The sequence below is a fragment of the Chlamydotis macqueenii genome, chromosome 20 (assembly GCF_036417535.1).
Source record: "Chlamydotis macqueenii isolate bChlMac1 chromosome 20, bChlMac1.mat, whole genome shotgun sequence".
Taxonomy (NCBI): Eukaryota; Metazoa; Chordata; class Aves; order Otidiformes; family Otididae; genus Chlamydotis; species Chlamydotis macqueenii.
This window is the reverse complement of record NC_141575.1, coordinates 5,413,787-5,434,141: the sequence shown is the minus strand read 5'-3', so window position 1 is coordinate 5,434,141 and position 20,355 is coordinate 5,413,787. Positions and strand designations below refer to the sequence as shown.

The following is a 20,355-nucleotide window of genomic DNA, read 5'->3' as shown; positions in this document are numbered from 1 at the left end:
ATGATTTGGAAATCCCACAGTGAAACCATTTGACTCTTCCGGCTGCAGCTGGCACCATGCTCCGAGTCACTGCCAGGAGTGAGTAATGACACAACGGATTGCCACCTTCCTGCCCTTTGGACAGGCTTCCACCACTGAAGAGGTTTCTGGAGACTCTCATGCACTTCACCGTACGGGAGTGTAGGTTACAAGAGGAGACAAAAACAACCCATTTCATTTAAAAATACCTTCAGAATGATTCAAACCGTTGCTGCTGAAAAAAAAAACCCAAAGCACCTCTCACCAGATACACCAAGACAATATAGGACTGACAATACCTGAGAGGATCACTTTTTCCTCCAAACTTTGACAAATACCACCAGATGCCCTGGACCCTGACTTCTTTTCCTCTCTACTCACCCCAAAATGAGAACTAGTGTTTGAAAATCAGGCCAAGATCTTCAGTGTACATACAGAGGCAACCAGCACGCAACTGAGCCAGATGCACATTATGCTATTCCTTATCAGCAAGTAAAGAGATTCCTGCAGCAGCAATCAGAGATAATTACAGCCTCTCTACAAACTTATGCTACTTCAGCAAGCTGGAAATTCCAAAATGAGATGGATTTTTAAGAAGTTACATAACCAAAACAAGGATCTTTTTTTCCTTTTCTATATGCCTAGCAAGGCACTAAAACTTGAGATCAAAACAGCAAGCAACACAAGTGAACAAGCGACTCCTTTTATGCTCAACTCTGAAAATAAAGGGGGAAGTAAGCACTGAAATGTGGAAGTGGATCTTGTGTGATCTGCCAGAAAAACAAAAAAAGGCTCTCCACAGCAGAGAAGTGTCCAACTTCTCAGTTCTGCTTCCAGATCTGAACGCTGGCTTGCCCCTTCTAAAATAAACCTTGTTCCTCGCTACGCAGGAGGAGATGAGCGCGTGCTGCTTCCAAATGCTGACCTGTTGATGGGCAGACACATTCGCATCTACCCAGACAGCCACACATCTGCTCTAACCACGCTCCAGGCTGACCAGACATAAGCCAGCTCCAACTGGAAGGCCAAAATAACTTTTAGTCTAACAACAAAGCAGAGACTGAAATAGCCATGTTGCTCAGCTGGGCTTAATAGCTTGGGCTTAGCACTGTATGGACATGCCTGCATGGCTTCCAGCCTAGGCTGGCTCGTAACACGGGCAGAGCAGGCATCCGAGACCTCCCACCCATCCGCACAGACACGCTACTTTGGCTGGAAGGCAACAGGTATCGGGGGTATAAATATAGCTTGAAGTGAAAGGACAGTGGGCGTCCAAGTCTCATGCAATGAGACTACACAACACTCTCTGGGATCTGGTGATAACACGGCTCTCCACAGGACTGTGCAGATTTATTAAGTGATAGCAGAGTGAACTGTCTCACTACTTGCTAGAGTATTGCCATTCAGATACCACAGCACAGATTTTCATGTACTGCAAATTGCGGCTGAATTCCAACACTAACAGCAGCTGAGACTTCAGGCTAAACTCTTTTTCTCTATCCTGCTGTGCAAATTTAAGATCAGCTTTACTTTGAAATCTGGAGCTTAAAGTTAAAGGGCATATTGTGCAAAATAATATTGAAATATCTGTTGTCTTTAAGTGATGGGAATGTTTTGTTTCAAAGATATTTGTTTAAAAGGCTCAATAAGTAATAGGAGATTTTAGTATCTGTGTTTGAGTAACATCAGAGAGATATTCAGAGCATGCAAACACCACACTAAGACTCCTGAAAATGTGATAGCCAAAGCTTGGGAGGTCCACTTCATTTTTGCATTCAGCTCCAGTTAATAAAAGCTAAGCTGGGTTTGAGCACAGTGGAAGATGCCTGTTCCTGATACACTAATCCAGGTGAAACACCTGCTGCAGTTCGTAAAACTCTACCCCAACTTCCTTCTGTCCTTGATCTAAACATTCCCCTTTAGAATCAGCCCTGCTGTTGAAAGAGGCTTAACTTTCTCCACAGTTTTCAAAATAAGATTTCCAGGAGATATGATGGACTCTCCACTGGTCCTAAGCCCAGGTGGAGTAAACCATTAACTGCAGCGCTACAGCCGCTGAATGAACCGCCTCCGCGGCCACCAGCCCAGAGACAAGCCTGGGAAACAGAAATAATGGGTACCAAAAAGCTTACCAGATGGCAGAGGGAAAGCCAGCAGCTTTCTCTGGGTGGGGCAGGCAGGGAATGCTATAAGCAGGTCTCACAAAGGATACAAAGGTTTCTGTTAAGCGTTTCTATTAGTTATGTAAAATTAATCTCCAGAAAACTGAGCTTAGCTCATCACCTGTTCCACACCCTAATCCAACTGCTGAAAGCGGTGATGTATCACTGACAAATCCCTTGAAATTTACGTTTAAAGTGGGGCTGGAATCTTTGATTGTCTGTGGGCGTTGACAGGAAGCATTTCCATTATATTTTGCCTAGACAGAAAATATGCAAACTGTGTCTTGTAATCTGCATGGAAGACTGGGAATGACTTGCTGAAAATTTAATACAATGCAAAATAAAGACTTATTGCTTTTTCCAATTCATCCAAATGCCAGGGTGAGCATTTCAGAAGTGCACACTCATAGCCAAACCATTTGTGCTGGTCCTTAACCAGCACTGCAAGCAGGATCATTTCAGTTAGAGAGCAGTTGAATTAAGAGGTAGTCTACTGAAGGCAAGAATAGGATCTTCGTATTTTATCTGCACTTAAAAACCTCTTTCAACTAGATCTCTTCTAAAATACATTATTATATACTTTACATAATGTAATTTACAATATTTGTCTCATGTACCTTGACTCCATCCAGAACAGCTTTTATGACACCCTTCACTGTTGTCACCATCTCCTTGTCTTCTGAATTCACGCCTTCCAGCATCACTTGATCAGACCAGCGAATTAGATTGGCCAGACTCTGGTACACACGGCTGTAGCAGGACGAGATGGCAGAACTGGATGGTGGAGAGGAAATAGTTGAGAAAAAAGAACAAAACGAGATTATGGAGATATTATCAAATATTATGAGAGTGCTTGATTTAAAGTGCATTTCTCTTTGACACTCAGAATTTGTGTTTAGCCGGTGACAAAGCCCAGGTTTCTCCTCCGCTGCAGTGGCTCTCCCATTCACCAGCACCAAACGGGACGGCACTATGAAGACAATCAACCGTTCATTCTCAATTAACAGCATGAATTATCTGAGCTGCAGGTTAACAGATCAATGCTAAAAGGAACATCCTTTCCATTTCAATTTACAGCTCCATCTTATGCCTTCACTTCAAAGGTAAATATTTAAGCCCTGTATTTAAGTCTAAGTAATATTATTTCAGTATTATCTATGCTTTCCTTCTTCCTTATTAAATCTCCTCAAAAATATCTTGGATAATTGATAGCTGACTGCAGTCATTCCTTTACAAATAATCTCCACACTGTTTATAATGCCTGAAAGCATGTAATTAAAACCTGCTTCCTTACAGAAATTTAACTGAATGAATTTCAGGTTTGGAAGAGGAAGGGCGTCACTTTGTTTTCTTTTTAATGAGAAACAGAATTGAAGCCATTGTTTTTTGGGGGGGGGGGGGGGGAGAATTTTGGAAGGATGACAACTCTAAATAAAAGTTAACTGTAACAACAGTGCTCACAGGCATTTTCCTGGCCCTTCTGAAAACACTTCATTACTAAACAAGGTGCGTTAACAGTACTGCTGATGGCAACGCTTCAACAATTCTTTGCAAAGTTAAATCAATTTCAAACAGCGTCAAACCCAGAGACAGATAAAGGAGGTGTAATCTTGCAATCATTACTGCTACCAGTGTTCCAAATCTTCCCATTTCTCTTTGGTATCCATTTTACACTGGCTTAACTCCAGTAATTTCATTATCTGTGAGAAGAGAATCAAGCTCACAAGCTCCAGTGAGGTTATTTAGGTGAAAGAGGTTTGCTGGACTGGGGGAAGACCTGCGAAGCTACAGCCAGGGAGATACAAACAACAGCAAGCACTTTTTTGTTTGGTTGTTGTGGGTTGTTTTGACTTTTTTTTCTTTTTTTTTTTTTTTTTTAAGCACGCCACTTGCCATTTGTTCTAATTTCAAATGAAATTAGCTTGGTAGGAGATATTTCCTAAATAGGGCCCTCCCCCACCTCTTTCTAAGGCTTTGATTTCTGTGCCATTAATTTTCAGCCTGCTTCCTTCTAAGGAGGCGGTAATTGAAAGCCCATTTTGTGCTAGATTTAATTACTTTTTTCCTTGATGCAAATGCTTCCCCTAAAGCAAAAAGAAGTCTAACAATAATGGTAGGGCTTTCTTCCACGCTGACATAAGCCTTGCTCACTTTTCTTGAGGGGGATTTGCTATCAAAATCACCCCTTTGTGTCCTGCCACTACTCAAAAGAAATAAAGTGCACAGGTAGGCACTTTTTGGGAACACCAGATCCCGTTTTTTACTGTGAGGCTAAACAAGGCAGAACATAAACACGGGATCTCTGCTTTAGCACATACCGTTTCCAGAAAGAGAGACATCACTCTGTAGAGGCCTCCATTGCCTACTGACTATGAAAATTCTGCTTATATGCGTAAATCAAACTGTAAAGGTTGCGTTAATTCACTACTAAGAGAGAGGATATAAAGAATTTGAAGAATAGAACTATCTGAAATACTGCTGCTGCTGAAGACCACCTAGTTGATATTTATTTTGAAATATATTATTGGAAGGAAAGATCACCCAGCAAACACTCAGTGGATGCACAATTCAAAGCAAGCGACTGACTATAAAGATGTTATGTTCTATCCTAAAAATATTTGCTGACATTGTATATGTTCTCCCGGTCTGAGGGGAAAGTTCGTTCTTTCCTTTAAATAAAGTGAAAGCAGGTACTTGTCAGGAATTTAACGGCTGTAGGAATCCTGATAGCAACTGAAGAAACTTTTGTGTCTGTATTGAGAAGCCCGATGAGTGTGGGATTCTAACAGTTATTGCTCTTTGTAGTTCTACAGATCTAACCTGAATTGGATCTGCCCTGTCCCAGCCACAGCTCTCATACTCACCCAGTGCCTCCTTCATTTTGTACTGTCAGATACAAACCTGGCCTGCGCATTAGGACCAAACACAGCTAAGCATCTCTGTTTGCAAAATATTTGGCACCCTACTGCTGTCTCAACCACACTATAGACCTTTCTTGCACCTGAATTGAAATAAGAATCTTGAAACTAAAATTTTGGAGATACTTAATGGGAAAAAAAATATGAACAGCACAAAAACTGGCAGGATTTGAGGAAGCAAACACCTGCATTTCTCTGCCTAGTTTTGTGCTTTTCTCTGTCTGTGCTCATTTTGCTCTTTCCATATTATTCAATGATGTTTGCTTGTTTTGTGTAAATGAATTGCTCCAGCATCTATGGGATGAACAGCAGCTGTATCTCTGTGGCTTGACAACTCCACAAATTCTTATAATCCATGCTGAGCTTTGCTCTGGCGAATTTCTACTTATTTTCTGGCTTCAAACTCACTGTCTAACAGGTTAAAACATAATACACATAATCTGTTAAAACATAAAGCAAATAATCTGTTGAGAGTGCACAGAGATGAACTTGGACTGGTTAATCTACTGAAGTACATCTGTTTTCTTCTGTTCTGTATCTGACCCAGTAAAATTTAAAAAAGCAGTCAAAGTGTGCAGGCTCAGACTTCTCTTAATATCAGGGTGGATAAACTGAACACAGAAATGGATTACTCTGAAGATAAACTCTCTTTCAGGTAAATGCTATTGGATTTGTTAGCTTTTAGGATACCAGCACAGACTGCAAAAACAGTATAGCATCTGACGAGAATCTCCTGCCAGTAAATGATGAATTTCCAAGTTTACGCTAAGAATGAGCCCTTCCTCCTCTCTGAAACTATTTTGATTTGCTTTATCTTTCCACAGCATGTGCTCCTTCCCAGCAGGGAATCTGCTTTTAAATTATGTTTGAAAACTATCATATAATTAGTAAAAATAGTAGTCACTTCATTAGCCACAGCAGCATTTCCTGTCTCCTGCGCGATGCGAGTCTTCAGACACAAGAAGAGAAGCTGAGAGCCTGCTGCTCTGTCATAGTCCCAAAATCCAAAAAGGAAACTTACCTTTGCTGGATGCGTGGATCTGTTTGCACCAAGGGCAGGATGGCTTCCAGCACTTTACTTGCTGAGCCTGGCAGCATCTCTAATACTTTCTTATCAATTGCCATTTTGTCCACAATAGTCTTAAAGTAGCGCAACGCACTGACGACCTCCTTCTCCTTTTCCTCTAGCCATGATACATTCTAAAGAGGAGGAAAAAAAGGAGACGTATGTTAAAACCTCAGGATTTTTAAGTGCAAGGTTACTTCAACTTACCTGAAGTATGGTGTCACTGAATGAAGCACGTTCCAGGAGAAAAGCCCTTCTACCACAAACACTTTGTAATTTAATTACTTCTCTTTCAAAAGAACAACCAGTGCAAAACTGCACCCACACTTGAACTTTCTGAATTACAGGCATCCCAAACTGAAGGCTAATCTTGATCAGGTTTTGACACTACCAATGATGTGAAGGGCACTGCTTTGAATCCCACAGGCCAAACTGGGAGAGTGAAAGAAAAAAAATATACCAAGTGCAGATAGTAATGATAATGTAAGAAAGGAAGCAATTATTCCGTGTTTTAAATAGAACTGCCCCTCTGATGCGATCAAAATCTTTTTACCTTAAGCATATCTCACTATCAAGAAGTTTTTTCAATCAGTAAATGCAGTCCATCAGCCAAAGGGAAAGAGAAAAAGAAAAGAGGAAACCACTCGCCCCCAATAAAAAAACCTTCCGAGCTCCAGAACAATCCAAACAGATGCCTTAATTTTGGTACCCATCCCTTTTGTACCCATCTCATGATAGCTTCAACAACATACATGGTGTTCACCCTTACTATTCTGAGTAATTCTGATGACTCCAATATGTCTGCTTGCATGAAAGTGGGCTACAGTCTTGCCTGTCCGTTCACAAATTAAAAACTCCTTTTTGGTCATTCTCCAACCTAAGTCACTTTGTGATGCTGCTGGAACAAGGGAACTCACATGCTTTTCAAGGGGACGGACTGTGAAAGCTAGGTTTTGGCATCAGTGAATGGATGTTGCAGAAGGGAATAATTCACTGGAATAAAGCTGAGTTGTGGTCACCAACTTCCATGCCACCACCGACGCTAGAAGAGGAAACTCAGAAATGATACATGACATCTGAATGCCATTCTGGACAGGGATATTTTTTAAAAGTTTACCAGAGTATGCCTGGAGGACTTTTAATGCCACAAGTAGTTCCTAAGTGAGATTTAAATTAACTACTGAACACAACTAGAAAAGGAGCAGGAGAGCTTAGCAGAGTCAGGTTTCATCCATTATCTCCTCAGTAAATTCAGCTTCAAGAATTAATGACCTACGGGCATTGTGTGCTCCTCGTACTCTTGTCCGCTGTTAAACTGCTGCTTTTCTGCAAAATCAGGCCAGCAGCCCAAAAGGTTTTAGGAAGAACAATTTATAGGCAGCACTAGTTAGTAATTTGGGGCCAGTTTCATAAAACGATTCGAGCCCCAAGTTCCATCTATCTCCAACTTTAGAAGCCTAAGTCCCAATCCAAGATCTGCAAACTACCCTGTCATTTTCCATCTCATCCGGGAAGTGCCCAAACTCTGCGGCTGCTTCCACTTTTGACAATACTGCTTGCCAGGCACCTCAAGTTCTGCTCTGCAGCTCATGGCCAGCCCAAACTTCCTTGCTGAGGAGCATCTTAGCAACTTGCTGATGTCAAAAATTACGTTTCCCATTTTTCAGGCATGTGCTCTCACCATTGCAGAGTTTATTCCAGGTTATGGAGAGTCTTAGTCCCTGCCATGAAGGTTTTGCACTTTGTATGAAAAGGTCACACATTTCAAGGATGAGAGAGCCCGTATACTCCCCGAGCAAGTATGACTATGGCCCAGTGGTCAGAGCTCTGAAACAGAAGTGAAAAAATGTGGATTGCAGTTCCTGCTCTGATGGCTGTTTATGTATTTCATTCAACAACTGTTTCCTGTAGAAAAGTTCGCGACTTAATGGCTTAAACACTCTCCTGGCACAGAGGAGGGATGGGCTTGACCAGGAGTTCAGGGCTGAGAATGACAAGTGGAAACACAAATCCTTCTGCTAAGCACATCAAGGATACATGCATGCAAATCCAGCCACCGGACACTATTTGGGACAGAGCCTTTTTTTTTTTTTTTTTTTTTTTTTTTTGCAATTTCCCTGTTAGCTCTTTGAGTAACAACCCCGTAAGAGCACGTCTATGCATCCTTCTTTGAGCTCCAAAGGCATCACATATATGTGTGTGTGTATATGCGCACACAAACACACCCAAAGAAAGCCCACACATCCTGCCCAGGACTGCAGGTTCTGCTAGAGAGCTCAGATATATAAATGTCAGTTGGTGCTACGAGGCTGAAGTTTCTCCTGTTCAGTGCTTTACTCACTGAGGCCTGAGAACAGCAGCAATTAATCTAGAGAAAGGAATAATAACTGGTGGGATGGATGGATATGAATACATTCCAGTGTCTGCACCTCACAGGACTAAAGATATTAAGCTTTTCCACCAAATATTTTGGTGTGTCCCTAAAGCTGAAGTACACACGCAGTGGTACCCCTCTGGGGTGGCAGACAGGACCTGAACTAATCTCTCATTTCAGTTCTCAATAGAGGTGAGCTTGTCCCAGCAGTTACCTTACCCCAGCGAGAGAGCAGACTGGTAACCGGCAGCTGCTAACGCGGCACGACCTGATTCACTCACTGCCCTTTTGGGCATTAAATGAGATAAATGTAACATTCAGGCAAAACAGCATCTCTTCTCCACTCCCCTGTCTGCCTGACACACATTGATATTTTTGCATGATTTTTGAAGTCTTCTTCGTTAGAAATGCATCACGGATGAGATACACCTGACCCAAAAAGGGTTCCAGCGAGCTGTACAGAAGGCACCTGATTACAAAAGCTGGAGCAGTCCCCTTTTCTCCTGCAGTTTGGCAGTGAAAACCCTATTACAACTTGGCATATAGTGCTGAAGGACACTACTGTTCCTGCAGTATGCGCTACGATAGGAATCAAAGACAGGGTCCAGAGAAGAAAAGGAGGCTCTGTGAAAAACCTCCCCCTGCATTGGCCACATCAGAGTATAAAAGGGAAGAGGAGAAGATGTCGGCATGGGTTGAGCATAACCTTCAGGTTACACCTAGTGATTTTACATTAATTTTACATTAATATTTCTGCTCTACAGTGATTATCTACTCCAAGAGTATAAAAATAGCATCTTAAGTGCTTAAAAGGGAGGAAAGGGTGATATTTGGTTTATGAAGCGTGTCTTCTGACAGAAAATCTGTTTGTCACCCATGTCCATATTCCAGTGGGTGAACCTGGTAACCGTCCAGGCATATCCTCTTCCCCACTCCCTCCTCACAAAGCTAATGAGCTGACTACTACTAATTGATTAGTTGGACAGTAGCTATTAAAATAGATAAGGAATAAGCCAGAAATCAATAATGTTTCACAGCACAAAAATGTATACAGCTTAAATAATCATGTATGGTAGTAAAAATTATTGCAAGTGTTTTGTTTTTCAATAAAAAGCCCAATCTGTACATAAAAAAAGGTTTTACGTGTTCAGCATGCCTTATCAGGAAATCCTCTTGCATTGTTTTTTAGATGAAATAAAGAAAAGCAAAAACTTCATCTATTATTAACATGCTAATACATATTTGCTATAGAATAGCATTTTGAAAAGGGCTCTTAATTTTTCGATTTATTTAACTTGTGGTCACACGTCAATTTAAATGAAAAGCCTCTAAATTATCTCAATATACCATCCTGAAACATTGTTGGAATTAAAAGCCTTCAAGGATTCTAACTCTCAGCTTTTTTTTTTATAGTAGCAGTCAGCAATAGGAGGTGCTTAGCTCCCTGGAAAGCATATCCACAGTCTCTGCTGGAAAAAAAAATATACCTACAGCCTAGGAAATAAAAGCCTCATCATCTTCCACCTGATGGTGCAGAACAGGGGTAGGAAGCCCTGCAGCGACTGCTGTGTGTGTTAGGCACATCACACAGATAACTGTATCTCTCACTAACGCTACAACAATCCTCAGCAGAGATAATGTAAAAAAGTTTGCATCTCTGGCGCTGCACATAGGATGAGACTTTCCACAACAACTGGGAAAGATTTTGTATTATTATAAAACACCTCAACTGTTCTTTTCCCTTAGATTTATACTTGAAAACTGACTGCAACAGTACTGTTACAGAGACAGCCTCCAGTCCGCACGATCAGGTCACAACAGCAGAGGAGATAACACTTTGACAGGTTTGTGCTGGGAAAGAGCGCTGACCTCAGCTCTTAGAGGACTTGAAGTATGTTGGCTTGGAGGAATGGTGTGCTGGAATCAGCAGCTGCTCGAACACATCTGTTTGACTCTCCCTGCTGACGTTGTCAGAGATTGAGCACATCTTTGGAGCAGTTTCAAGGATTTGCTCGCTTGGGTTTTGGGGTTTTTAAAAGGATCACACCCCAAAACCAGGCAGTCACTTGGAAGCTGTAAGCATAACCATAGGGTGTGCGTGTGGGGAGGATGTGTCAGGCCATAAACTACATTCCATAATGAGATACTCAAACACTTATGGAAGGAGGTCTCACCGGGCTCTCCAAAGGGAACTAGATACCTTGGTTGCTCTTATTTTATACTACACAGTGCAGTTTGTAATTAACGATAAAGTAACCCTGAGAATCCCTGAAAAATCTGCACAATTCTGCAGAGGACAAAGTCACACACTGAAAGTAGAGCTGCAGATTTTGATAAACCGAATATCACCAAGCAAGAAACCAGCAAGACTAACAGAACATCTCCTTCATCTGCTTACTTTGTTCGCTGACTTCTCTGGTGTTTTCACTGTCAGGTCAACTTGCTTTCCTTTCTTTGAAGGGGTTCTCTTTATTTTTGGTGAATGAAACTTGCCCTTCAACTTCATAGTGAACGAGGAGAGATGAGAACGCTCAGAATCTAGAAAGACACAGAAATGCGTTACTGGATTAGGGTAAATTTATTGAAACCAGGGGAGTTGTGTTACAGCATTATCTGGAAGACCAGCCTATGAAAAACACTGCAATCATGTAAATTTATTGACTGGAACAGGATTTAAAAAAAAAAAAATCATGGCTCTCTATTATGTTTCCAACTGCAGTATCACCGTCATTCCCCGCTTCCCCTCAGAGGCAGCAGCGCTGCAGTGCAAAGGCAGGAACAGTGGGATTGCTACTGCTCTGTGCCTTGGAGAGAAAAGGAAAAACACCTCTCTCAAAAGCACTTATCTCCAGCAGATCCCAAAGTACTTTACAAAGGAGGTAGTCATCGTCCCTCTTTCGCAGACGAGCAACTAAGTCAAGGGGACGACGTGACGTGTTCACAGGCCTCCGGCAGCGCAGAGCTCCCGCCCATGTCTTGGCTGCGGTCAGTAACCACTGCGGGTGGGGAGGCAGGGTTCTGCCCAGTACCCAAGACCAGTGGCTGCTTCAGGAAAGGAGAACTCAGTCGGATGTAAGGCCCTTCCCAGGCTGCTGATCTCTACCTCCACCCACTTGGTAGCATCACCTCTGGAAGTGGCTTCATGGATAATCTGAACAAAAATGCCAACCCTTGTCATCGCAATGGGTTTCACTCCAAATGTACCAGACAAACCAGAGAACTGGGGCATCCTTGAGGAAGTTTAATTACAGAACTGCTCAACCCTTTTAAAAATTGTATTTTCACAGGGTTTTAATATCTAAAAGCAGAAGTCTCAAAGGTTTGCAATAATGTCATAAGCAGACTTACTGTTGAAATTTGCTTTTATCTGTTTAGTCATGAAGCCAAATAAAACTAAGTTGCCTTGTAGAGAGCAATTTAGAATGTATTTTGAGCAAAAAGCACTTTAATAAATGAAGGTCTGAATTGCTCTCTAGTGGCCCAGCTAATTCAGCAGAAGATACTGAACTTGTCTTTAAACTACATTATCATGAAAAGCAAGCAGTTTTGCTGTACGTTTCATTTTTCTTTTAAATGATGTAGGAATTGACTGCACTGCCTGTAATGAGTCAAAACGCCACAGTCCCATGCATGCAGCACTGCACCACCTTGTTAGCATGCAGACTGCAAACAGAGAAGGCTGCTGAGTCAAATCTAGCACCCAGAAGCTCAATACCACACTGCAGCACAAACACCGCTCCCCATACTCAAAAATTACCTAACCGCAGCTCAAGGGAAGGAATCCGCGCTTGCCTGCCCATAAGGGCTGCCTTTCTTTAAACTCAGTTTCCTGGTACAGTGTTCAGACCCTGCTGCTAATACCTTCACCAGAGCCAAAACTCTGGTTAGTTACGTCCTCTAGATCAAAATTTGGCAGGAATCCTATTAATGGAAGCTGCACCAGCACCGATTATAATCTAGTCTGGCTGCAGACCTGTTCTCCGTTTACAGGAGTAAGTTTTCCAGAGCTTTCTTTGTATCATAAAGTCGTGTTTAACACACTGAGGAGGGAGGCACCAAAAACCTTGGTGACTGCAGATAAATCCAGACATATCAGTTGGCCTCTGAAGAATCACTTAGAGCAGCTGGCACCCTAACTTAGCAACAATTTACGTCATTGCTTTACATCCCCAAGGGGATCTCCGAACCTTTAAAACCTCTCTGACTCCACAGGGTGCTGAAGGTCACCACTGAAAACAGTTCCCGGCTGCTGTGATATGATAATGCCCTTGCACTCCCCCTCAAAAAAAATAATTCCTATTTATTTCGTACACCATATGAGAATTTCTATACACGCACGTGCATGCACGCTTGCCAAGAGAAGTCATGGCTCTGCATTTATTTTTCAAGAACTGGCAAACAATTACATTAATTAATCTACAGGGAAATAATGGTAGCAGCAACAAATTGTGGCTGGCTCCTCCACGGGCTGCAGTGAGATCCAAACTGCCAGTCTAATAAAATGTTCAATACCTACAAAACCCTTGGTTGCTTATGGTGGTAATTTTGCCTTGTAGGGACAAGAAATTTGGAAGGGTACAAGATTTTGGAAGACTACAGTTTCCTTTTTTCCCCTCCCACCAGAGATCTCTACCCACCTTTACAGGGGAAGCACACGAACAGCTGGACCAACGTGCGTCCGTGGTCTGGAACCTTCAAAAAGAGATTCTCCTCCAGTCAGCGGAGAAACTTTCTCTTCTGCTGACAGCACATTCCCTTCACCACCACCACCAGCCTAACCACTGCCCTTTGCTCGCTTTACCCTTCTGTCACATCAAACACTGAATCATTTGCACGGCATCCTCTGAGGGGACACAGATCTACAGAGCAAGGACAGGAGCAGTTTGGAAAGCCCTGCGAAGTCCTACTTTGTAGATCACAAATTAATGCTTTTTACTGCCATGCCTTTCCATCTACACAAGCATTTTCCAGATCTCAGCAGCTCATAAGTTTCTGATGCATTTGCAGTTAAACAAATGAGTCACAAACCGATATTCTCTTGCACTCAATTACGCTTAGCACTTAAAATAGCGCTTTTCTTCTTCCAAGCACATTGCAAACAGATCTGTCTCATCCTTACACAGTTAGCTCTCAACCTTACTCTGCAGATGGGAAGCAAGCACAAAGGTGAAGCAACTTGTCTAAGCAGAGCAGAGGGCGAGCCGGTGACTCCAGCACAAAATCTCCGTCACGCCGCAGGCCCTCGTCCCTCTCCCCACATTCGTGAATCAGGCGGTGGGGCTGCTGCGATTAAATTCAGTGAGGGCCAACAGACAGTATTCAGCACGATGAGCTTTACAGTGTTCAAGCAGATGTATCACTCAAGTGTTATAAGCAGAATTTGCATTTTAATGAATCTGAGTGAAGTGGTATAAAAGAGAAGTTACACTTACATAGGAAGGTATTCTAGCTCAAAGGTGTAAGCTACCTAAGCTTGTCCAGATGAAGATGAAACTCTGCTGCAAAAAGCACAGCTGAGCAAGGCTTCCTAGACAAGTTACCACAGCACAGGGCTGCTTTGAGAAAGTCACTTTCTTTACACTATATCCTAATCTAAACATCTCACATTTGTCCTGTGTCTGCCCAGTTAAAAAGTTCACACAGCACAGCATGCCTTTACAGATCAAATAATTTGATAACGTACACAGAGAAGCAGAAAACAGAGCCATGGCAGAGCTCAAACCACTTCTGTCCCTCTGCTCCTTCCTGCCTGCCTACAGTAACCAAACCCCTTAATGCAGCATTGAGGTTGTTCCTGAGCTTGGTGCTCTGCCCACTGGAAATTGTTCTATCGTATTACCCTGGCCTCTTATTGATGAATAACCAGCAGTGTTTAACCCGAGTCAGAAAGCTCTGGATTTCTGAACTTCTCTTTCTCCTTTCTGGTGTACTGGAGGAAGGAACCCTGTACTTATTTCTACGCGGTGTCCAAATATTTGTAAGATGAATGGGAAAAGACAGGGTAATAAACTCTATGGAGTGATTTCAACTGGAAGGGGAAAAAAAAAGCCATACTGTTGTATTAAAGCATTCCTGACTTTCCATCCCCTTGTATTTCATCTGTCTGGATGCTCTGCTGCTGCACATAACTGGAAAAAAAGAAATCCCTTCAAAATTACTTGACTATGGATCTGGGTTTCTGGATTTCTGACTGGAATTTTTAATACGTCACTCATTTCATTGCTAATTCCATCCCCCTGTTAATGAGGCTCCTGCTCCGTTGTGCTTGAACGCACTCCAGCTGTTGAGTCACGGTCCTGCTCAGCTCCCAGGCTCATCTCCCCTGGCCGGCACGTGTCTGGGGTCCGACCACACGCACAATATGAGAAAGCTCACGTTACGCGCCTGCTCCAAGCAGCCCCGCTGACAGGTGTGGCCAGAGGGTTTTTCCAGCACCCCTCGAGCACCCCGCGCTGGGAAGTCCACGGCCGGCCGGGTGCTGCCTCGTCCCCAGTAAGCTCCACCAGCTCCAGCAAAGCAGTGCTGCCTGCCAGTTTGCTGACAGAAAGCTAAATCTGGCGAGGAAAGAACTGCAGATTTTAAACGACAGCGGATTAGGAGGCACAAGGGAAGGCAGATAAATCAGCTTATGTGCTTGTGGGCGAAGAAACTAGGCTGCTTAGGAGAAAGCCGGCAAGTCAAAGCCCAACGCCCGCTGCTGCCATAGTCAAAGGAACGCCAGAAATTAAGTTGAAACACGTGCACACTGGTGAATTCCACCAACCTAACCCAACAGCAAATTATTTACTTCAAAGTCAAAGTGAAAGTTCAGCCTTTTACAGGGCTCAGTCACAGCAGACTTTCCAGCTGCCAGGTCCTCCTCGCCGGACGCCTCCCACGCCCGCTGCGTGTACCCAGCACACGGGAGGCTTCCGAGACGGGAAATGACCCCTCGCCATTATCGTACAGCTCAACATCAGGCAGGCTCCAGTAGCAGGGACGGACAATTCAACTGCTCAACTTGTCTAGTGCCAAATAGAAAACAGACTTAAAAAAAAAAACAAAAAAAACCAAAAAACAAACCAACCAAAAAATATCCCAACCTTTAGAATACAGTATCTTTTCTTTCCTTCATCAGGAAACCTAAAACCTAAACCCTCCATCTTCTTTCACTCTATATGTGTTCAGATACCAAAACCTTGCAACTTTATAGGAGACAAAGCCTTAAAAAAGGGTTACAGTTCATTTTCCAGGTTGAACTGACTCTTGCAGCTAGTTAGAAAGAACGAAGCGGAGTCTAAAAATCTTATCCCACAAATCGCTCCCTTTTAAAAGGCCCTTTGGGTCTTTGCTGCATACACAAATTTAAAAGCTATCAGATTAAAAATAACAGCAGACATCTCTCCCCATGTCATAATGAAGCTATTGTGCACATTTTTAATCAACCACTCCTGCCATTTATGCCACAAGTCCTCTGAAGGCAGAGGTGACTTATGTAATGAGTTACACAACAATGCCCATTAAAATGGCATTTGTTCCCTTGGGCTCAGCTCCATCATTTGTGGAAGACAAAAGGCAAGTTGCAAGGCTTCAGCTAAACCTAGCTGACAGGGACTTTAAGAGTTCTGAAGCAAAAGGAAAAAAAATAATGAGCTATAGTTCAAAACGACCTTTCTGCTGAGGTTGTCCGATTGGTGCTGCGATGGGCAGGCTGAGGGGCTGAGGCTATGGCTCTAGACCCAGTTCTGCTGTCAGAAACATGGGAGAACAGGCGATTCAGGATGGACAGAAGGGCACACAAGAGCTTCACATGATAACCACGCAACACGCCACAAAGCAGAGGTCTTTCAAGATTTTATATGAATATTGCTAGAATTCCCAACCATCCTTCTTCCAGCCTTAAGACAAGGGCTGTATCTACTAAATTCTTGTAAGTAAACAGATCTGTGGGGCCTTTGCCCTGGCTAAAGCTTTTGGGCTCTCCTGTAATGCAACCACTAAAATGACAGTGATTGCCAGAAAATCAAAGCCTGTGAGCTTTGCAGAAATGCTGCTCTAACCTGAAACTCAGCCAGCCTCTCCCAGCAGCCGAGTTCCTTCGCAGAAGAGCTGGCAGAGCTGATGCAGGAGGAACGATGTGAAGCTCATCAGTGGGTTGCGGGCAACAGAAAGGTACCGCAGAGGCACTTCTAAAAATAATTTTTAATAATTTTGTGGTGGAGGGCATCTCTGTCTTTCTTGCAACAAAACATACAAGCCTGCCAGCGTGCAGCTCTGAGGATGGAGAGGAAGCACTAGGCTTTCAAAGAGGGCTGAAGAAACAGCTGAGGAGAACCTCGGGTAGGTTCTTGGCCCTTTCACACCTGCAATGTAACTGAGCTCTTGCATTACACACCAGCACTCCTTCATTTCACGCCCTCCTTCTCCAGAAGTGCTGGGGACATTTAGAAGTTTCAAAATGCTGATACGCAGCACTCGTATGATGCTGTATATTCTCAAGAGGATGAACTGGGATCCTGAATGCAGAAAAGACAGAATGTGACAGAACAGAATTAAAATATCCCTTTTAAACATCTGAGCTATCGCTGCTGCGTCACGAGCGCTACGGAAGCCTCAGACCTACCACTTCCATCTCTGTGAGTTTCCTTTTCTCAATTTTGCCATTACCCCCAGGGAAGGAAGCAAAAAGAATTTATTCAGAAACAAAAAATGACCCAGTAGGGGATCCAGAAAGGGAAAAAAAAAAAGAAAAAAAAAAGGGAGGGTCCAGTGTCAGTCAGGAAGTTTGCCCACCCTAACCTTTGCACCTTAGGTGGAGCTGTTTGTAAGCTGCTCCAAGTCCCTCCCCAGGGAATCCAATTGTTAAGAGTCACCAGGTTTTAGAGGAAAACAGTGGAGGAAGGGCAGCTCGAGAATCAAACAATCATTCTTGAGTGCTAAAGAAACTTTTCCTTTAACATCGCGTCACCCTCGAAGCAGCCAGCTTTTGGGAGCGGAAAGACCGACTGCCCTTTTTCTTTTTTGGCAACGTTACAGTGAATGAGCATAAACCAGCAAGCATTAATGATGTGCAATGACAGCACACAAACTTCTATGGAAAAGGGAGGCTCAGTTCCCTCTCAGCTGGCCAGGCAATGCTCACTGACTCACAAGCTTCATTATTTTTTATGCCGCCCTCTGGGGCCTCCAGAGGAAGCAAAACATTTTTATTTGTCAGAGAGCACATTTTTATTTTGATTTTTTTTCTTTCTAAGCAACCATGAATGAGGCATCTCCAGCTGCAGCAATCTCAAGTGGAAAGAGCTCACAGTGTTTGCAAGGGAATCGAGAGGCATGGAGGGATACTTATCAATTCAGCCACGTCTCCTAGCTGCATAAAAGGATTGGGTCAATCAACAACATTAATTTTATGGTGCATTAGTACTTCAGCTCTTCTTCCTTCCAGCTTCATATTCGGAAGCAAACCTTCAGGTTGCAAGGAAGGGAAGATGCACGAGACCAAGCAGCAAGCTCAGAGCAGCTGACCAGGTTCCTTCTAGTCCTCTTTTAGCCTGAAGTATTTCAGAACTGAGAAATCTCCTTGCACACAGTCACATAAACCAGGAATCCTTTATAGCTGCTGAAAACTCTGCAGCAATGCCATCCAACTGATTTACAGGGCGGGAGAGAAGGTACAACTATTGAACAAGAAGCAATTTAAGGGAGAAGGACTTTGCTACCCAAGTTCAGTTTCCTCCAGCAGACCAAAGCTGGCTTTGAAATATCTTTCTGGAAAAGATACTGTAATTTATTGATAAGCAGCAGACAGGACTTTTGCGGTTTTATCTGAAAGAAAGGCGCTCCAGCAGATTGGTCCCGTATCAACTCACAAGCTGAAACGTTGCCGTTTACCAAATCACTAGCAAACCTTTATACAGCATCTGGTGAGTCTCTGGTAATTTCCCATTTAAGTACTGATTTTGCACAGCCCTGCAAGCCCGAGAGAACTAATGGGATTACAACACTGGTTGTAACTCGTAACTCCCCCTGTGCCAGCAACACTAAAACAACAAGAGAGTCAAGTCGCCTCCAACATCAACATGACTGCTGTGGTCCGTGCTCACCCTGCTCTACACATAAAAACCACCAAGGTTGTTAGCTAAACATTTAATTTTAAATGGAAAAAAAATATCCAGCTACAAGGCATAGCCTCAGCATTACTTCAGCAAGCAGCTCTGAACAGAAATTGCAACGGTTGCGAGGGAATCTGTTGAATTTCTCTGTTCACCAAACATGACTTAATATGGGGTCCGTGGGCATCCCCGCTTGTCTAACGGCTTTATGAGGATACAGTCATGACAGTGATTCAGGCATCTAAAAATAAAGCCCTGCAGGCACAAGTATGCCTGCGCACTACCTGAGTCACTCCAGGCTTAGGGAGCATGTGAGCCAAAGCTAATTCATTTCATTCACGCTGCTGCCATGGCCAAGCAAAAAGCCTTGTCACTAAGCTCCGCTTAAACTCTTTCTCCCCTCCTATCACTTTACTCAAGCACATTTGGACTCCTTCTAAGTTGGAAAACCTTTGCTAGACTTAGGTTTCAGTCGTATGGCTGTCAGCTTTGAAACTCAGACCTGAAAGATTATAACCTGATGTTGCTGAAGCTGTTTATCCATCTCCAAGGTGACAGAATGTCGTCACTGCCGCTCTGCAGGACGGCAGGCAGAAACATATTATTTTAGATGCTTTAGGGAAAAGCCTAATTGCTCACAACCTGCCGGCAGGTTCAACAGCTGAAAAACAAGGTTGTAAATGAGAGTCTTGACTTTGCGTCTGCCCCACAGCACCAGTTTTGAGTGGGAAAAACTTAGCCCTCTTTTATCCTCAGAGAGTAACCTCAGCTCTCAATTCATTAGGCAATGGAAAAAAAAAGAAGCTGGCTCGGATCTGCCTGACACAATTTCCAGTTGCTTTGGACATTACTAATTATAGTCATCTTTATTTTTGACCTCTGATTACAAACTCTGCACATTCAGACTGAATTGCAAAGCTAACCCCTCTTCTCTAGTAGGCTTGGGAAGAACCTTATACCCTGACCAAAAGCCACCGCCCACACTCATCTGAGCAGAGCACAATAAATAAGATCACAACATAGAAAGCATTTGCTTAAACATGCTCAATTTTATTTCCTTCTTTAGCAAGTACCATAGATTAAGGGCAACAGTCCAGGTGAGAGTGTGATGTAAGCTGTTTTCCATGCATGTTAAGAGGTGAGCTAACTTCTCTGCAAGGAAGCCTCATTTCTCACTGCTCTGACTAGCACCGTATCCTCAGGGCTCAGATGCTGAAAAGCAGATATTTGGTTCGGTAAGATTAAACATGTCTGCACAACTCCAGTGCACCATGCTGGGGGCTCACATCTCTGCAAGAGAAAGAAAAATTAATTTCAGGAACCAGGCCAGCACTATCTCCCAGAGAGGCACTGCGATACCAATGTAAACTTTCCTAATATTGCTTACTCAATAAAACAAGGCATCACAGGAGGGCTATGCAAATCTCTAAACTCTGAAGTACGGCTGTACTGGTGCCACAAAAGGCCAACTCTCTATCTCGGCAAATACAGACAAGCATGCCTGCAAAGTGAGCACCGGAGGTGTGAAATTTCTGATGTAATCAGGTCAGAAGCTGCTTTTACATTATCGTTGTGCTGCTTACAGAAAGGGTTAAGAAGCTGCAGGCCATATCCTCAATTCCATACTCTCTTCTATACCTGATAGGATCTGCAACCAAACCACCAGTTTTATTGCCTGCCTACAGGCAGTAGGAAATTTTAGTCTTCTACAAGCACAATTTGAAAC

The 20,355-nt window shown here is 43.1% G+C and overlaps 1 protein-coding gene across 5 annotated transcripts in view; it reads right to left on the bottom strand.

Moving 5' to 3' along the window:
* Window positions 1-20,355, bottom strand: part of RAPGEF1 (Rap guanine nucleotide exchange factor 1) — an 87,119-nt gene that overhangs the window by 41,458 nt on the left and 25,306 nt on the right. For all 5 annotated transcript variants that reach the window (XM_086763766.1, XM_086763764.1, XM_086763765.1 and 2 more), the window contains 3 exons: window positions 10,937-11,076; window positions 6,120-6,298; window positions 2,798-2,954 (listed from right to left, as the gene is read on the bottom strand). In XM_086763766.1, the coding sequence (XP_086619892.1) occupies window positions 2,798-2,954; window positions 6,120-6,298; window positions 10,937-11,076 (476 nt within the window). The remainder of the gene's footprint in view (window positions 1-2,797; window positions 2,955-6,119; window positions 6,299-10,936; window positions 11,077-20,355) is intronic.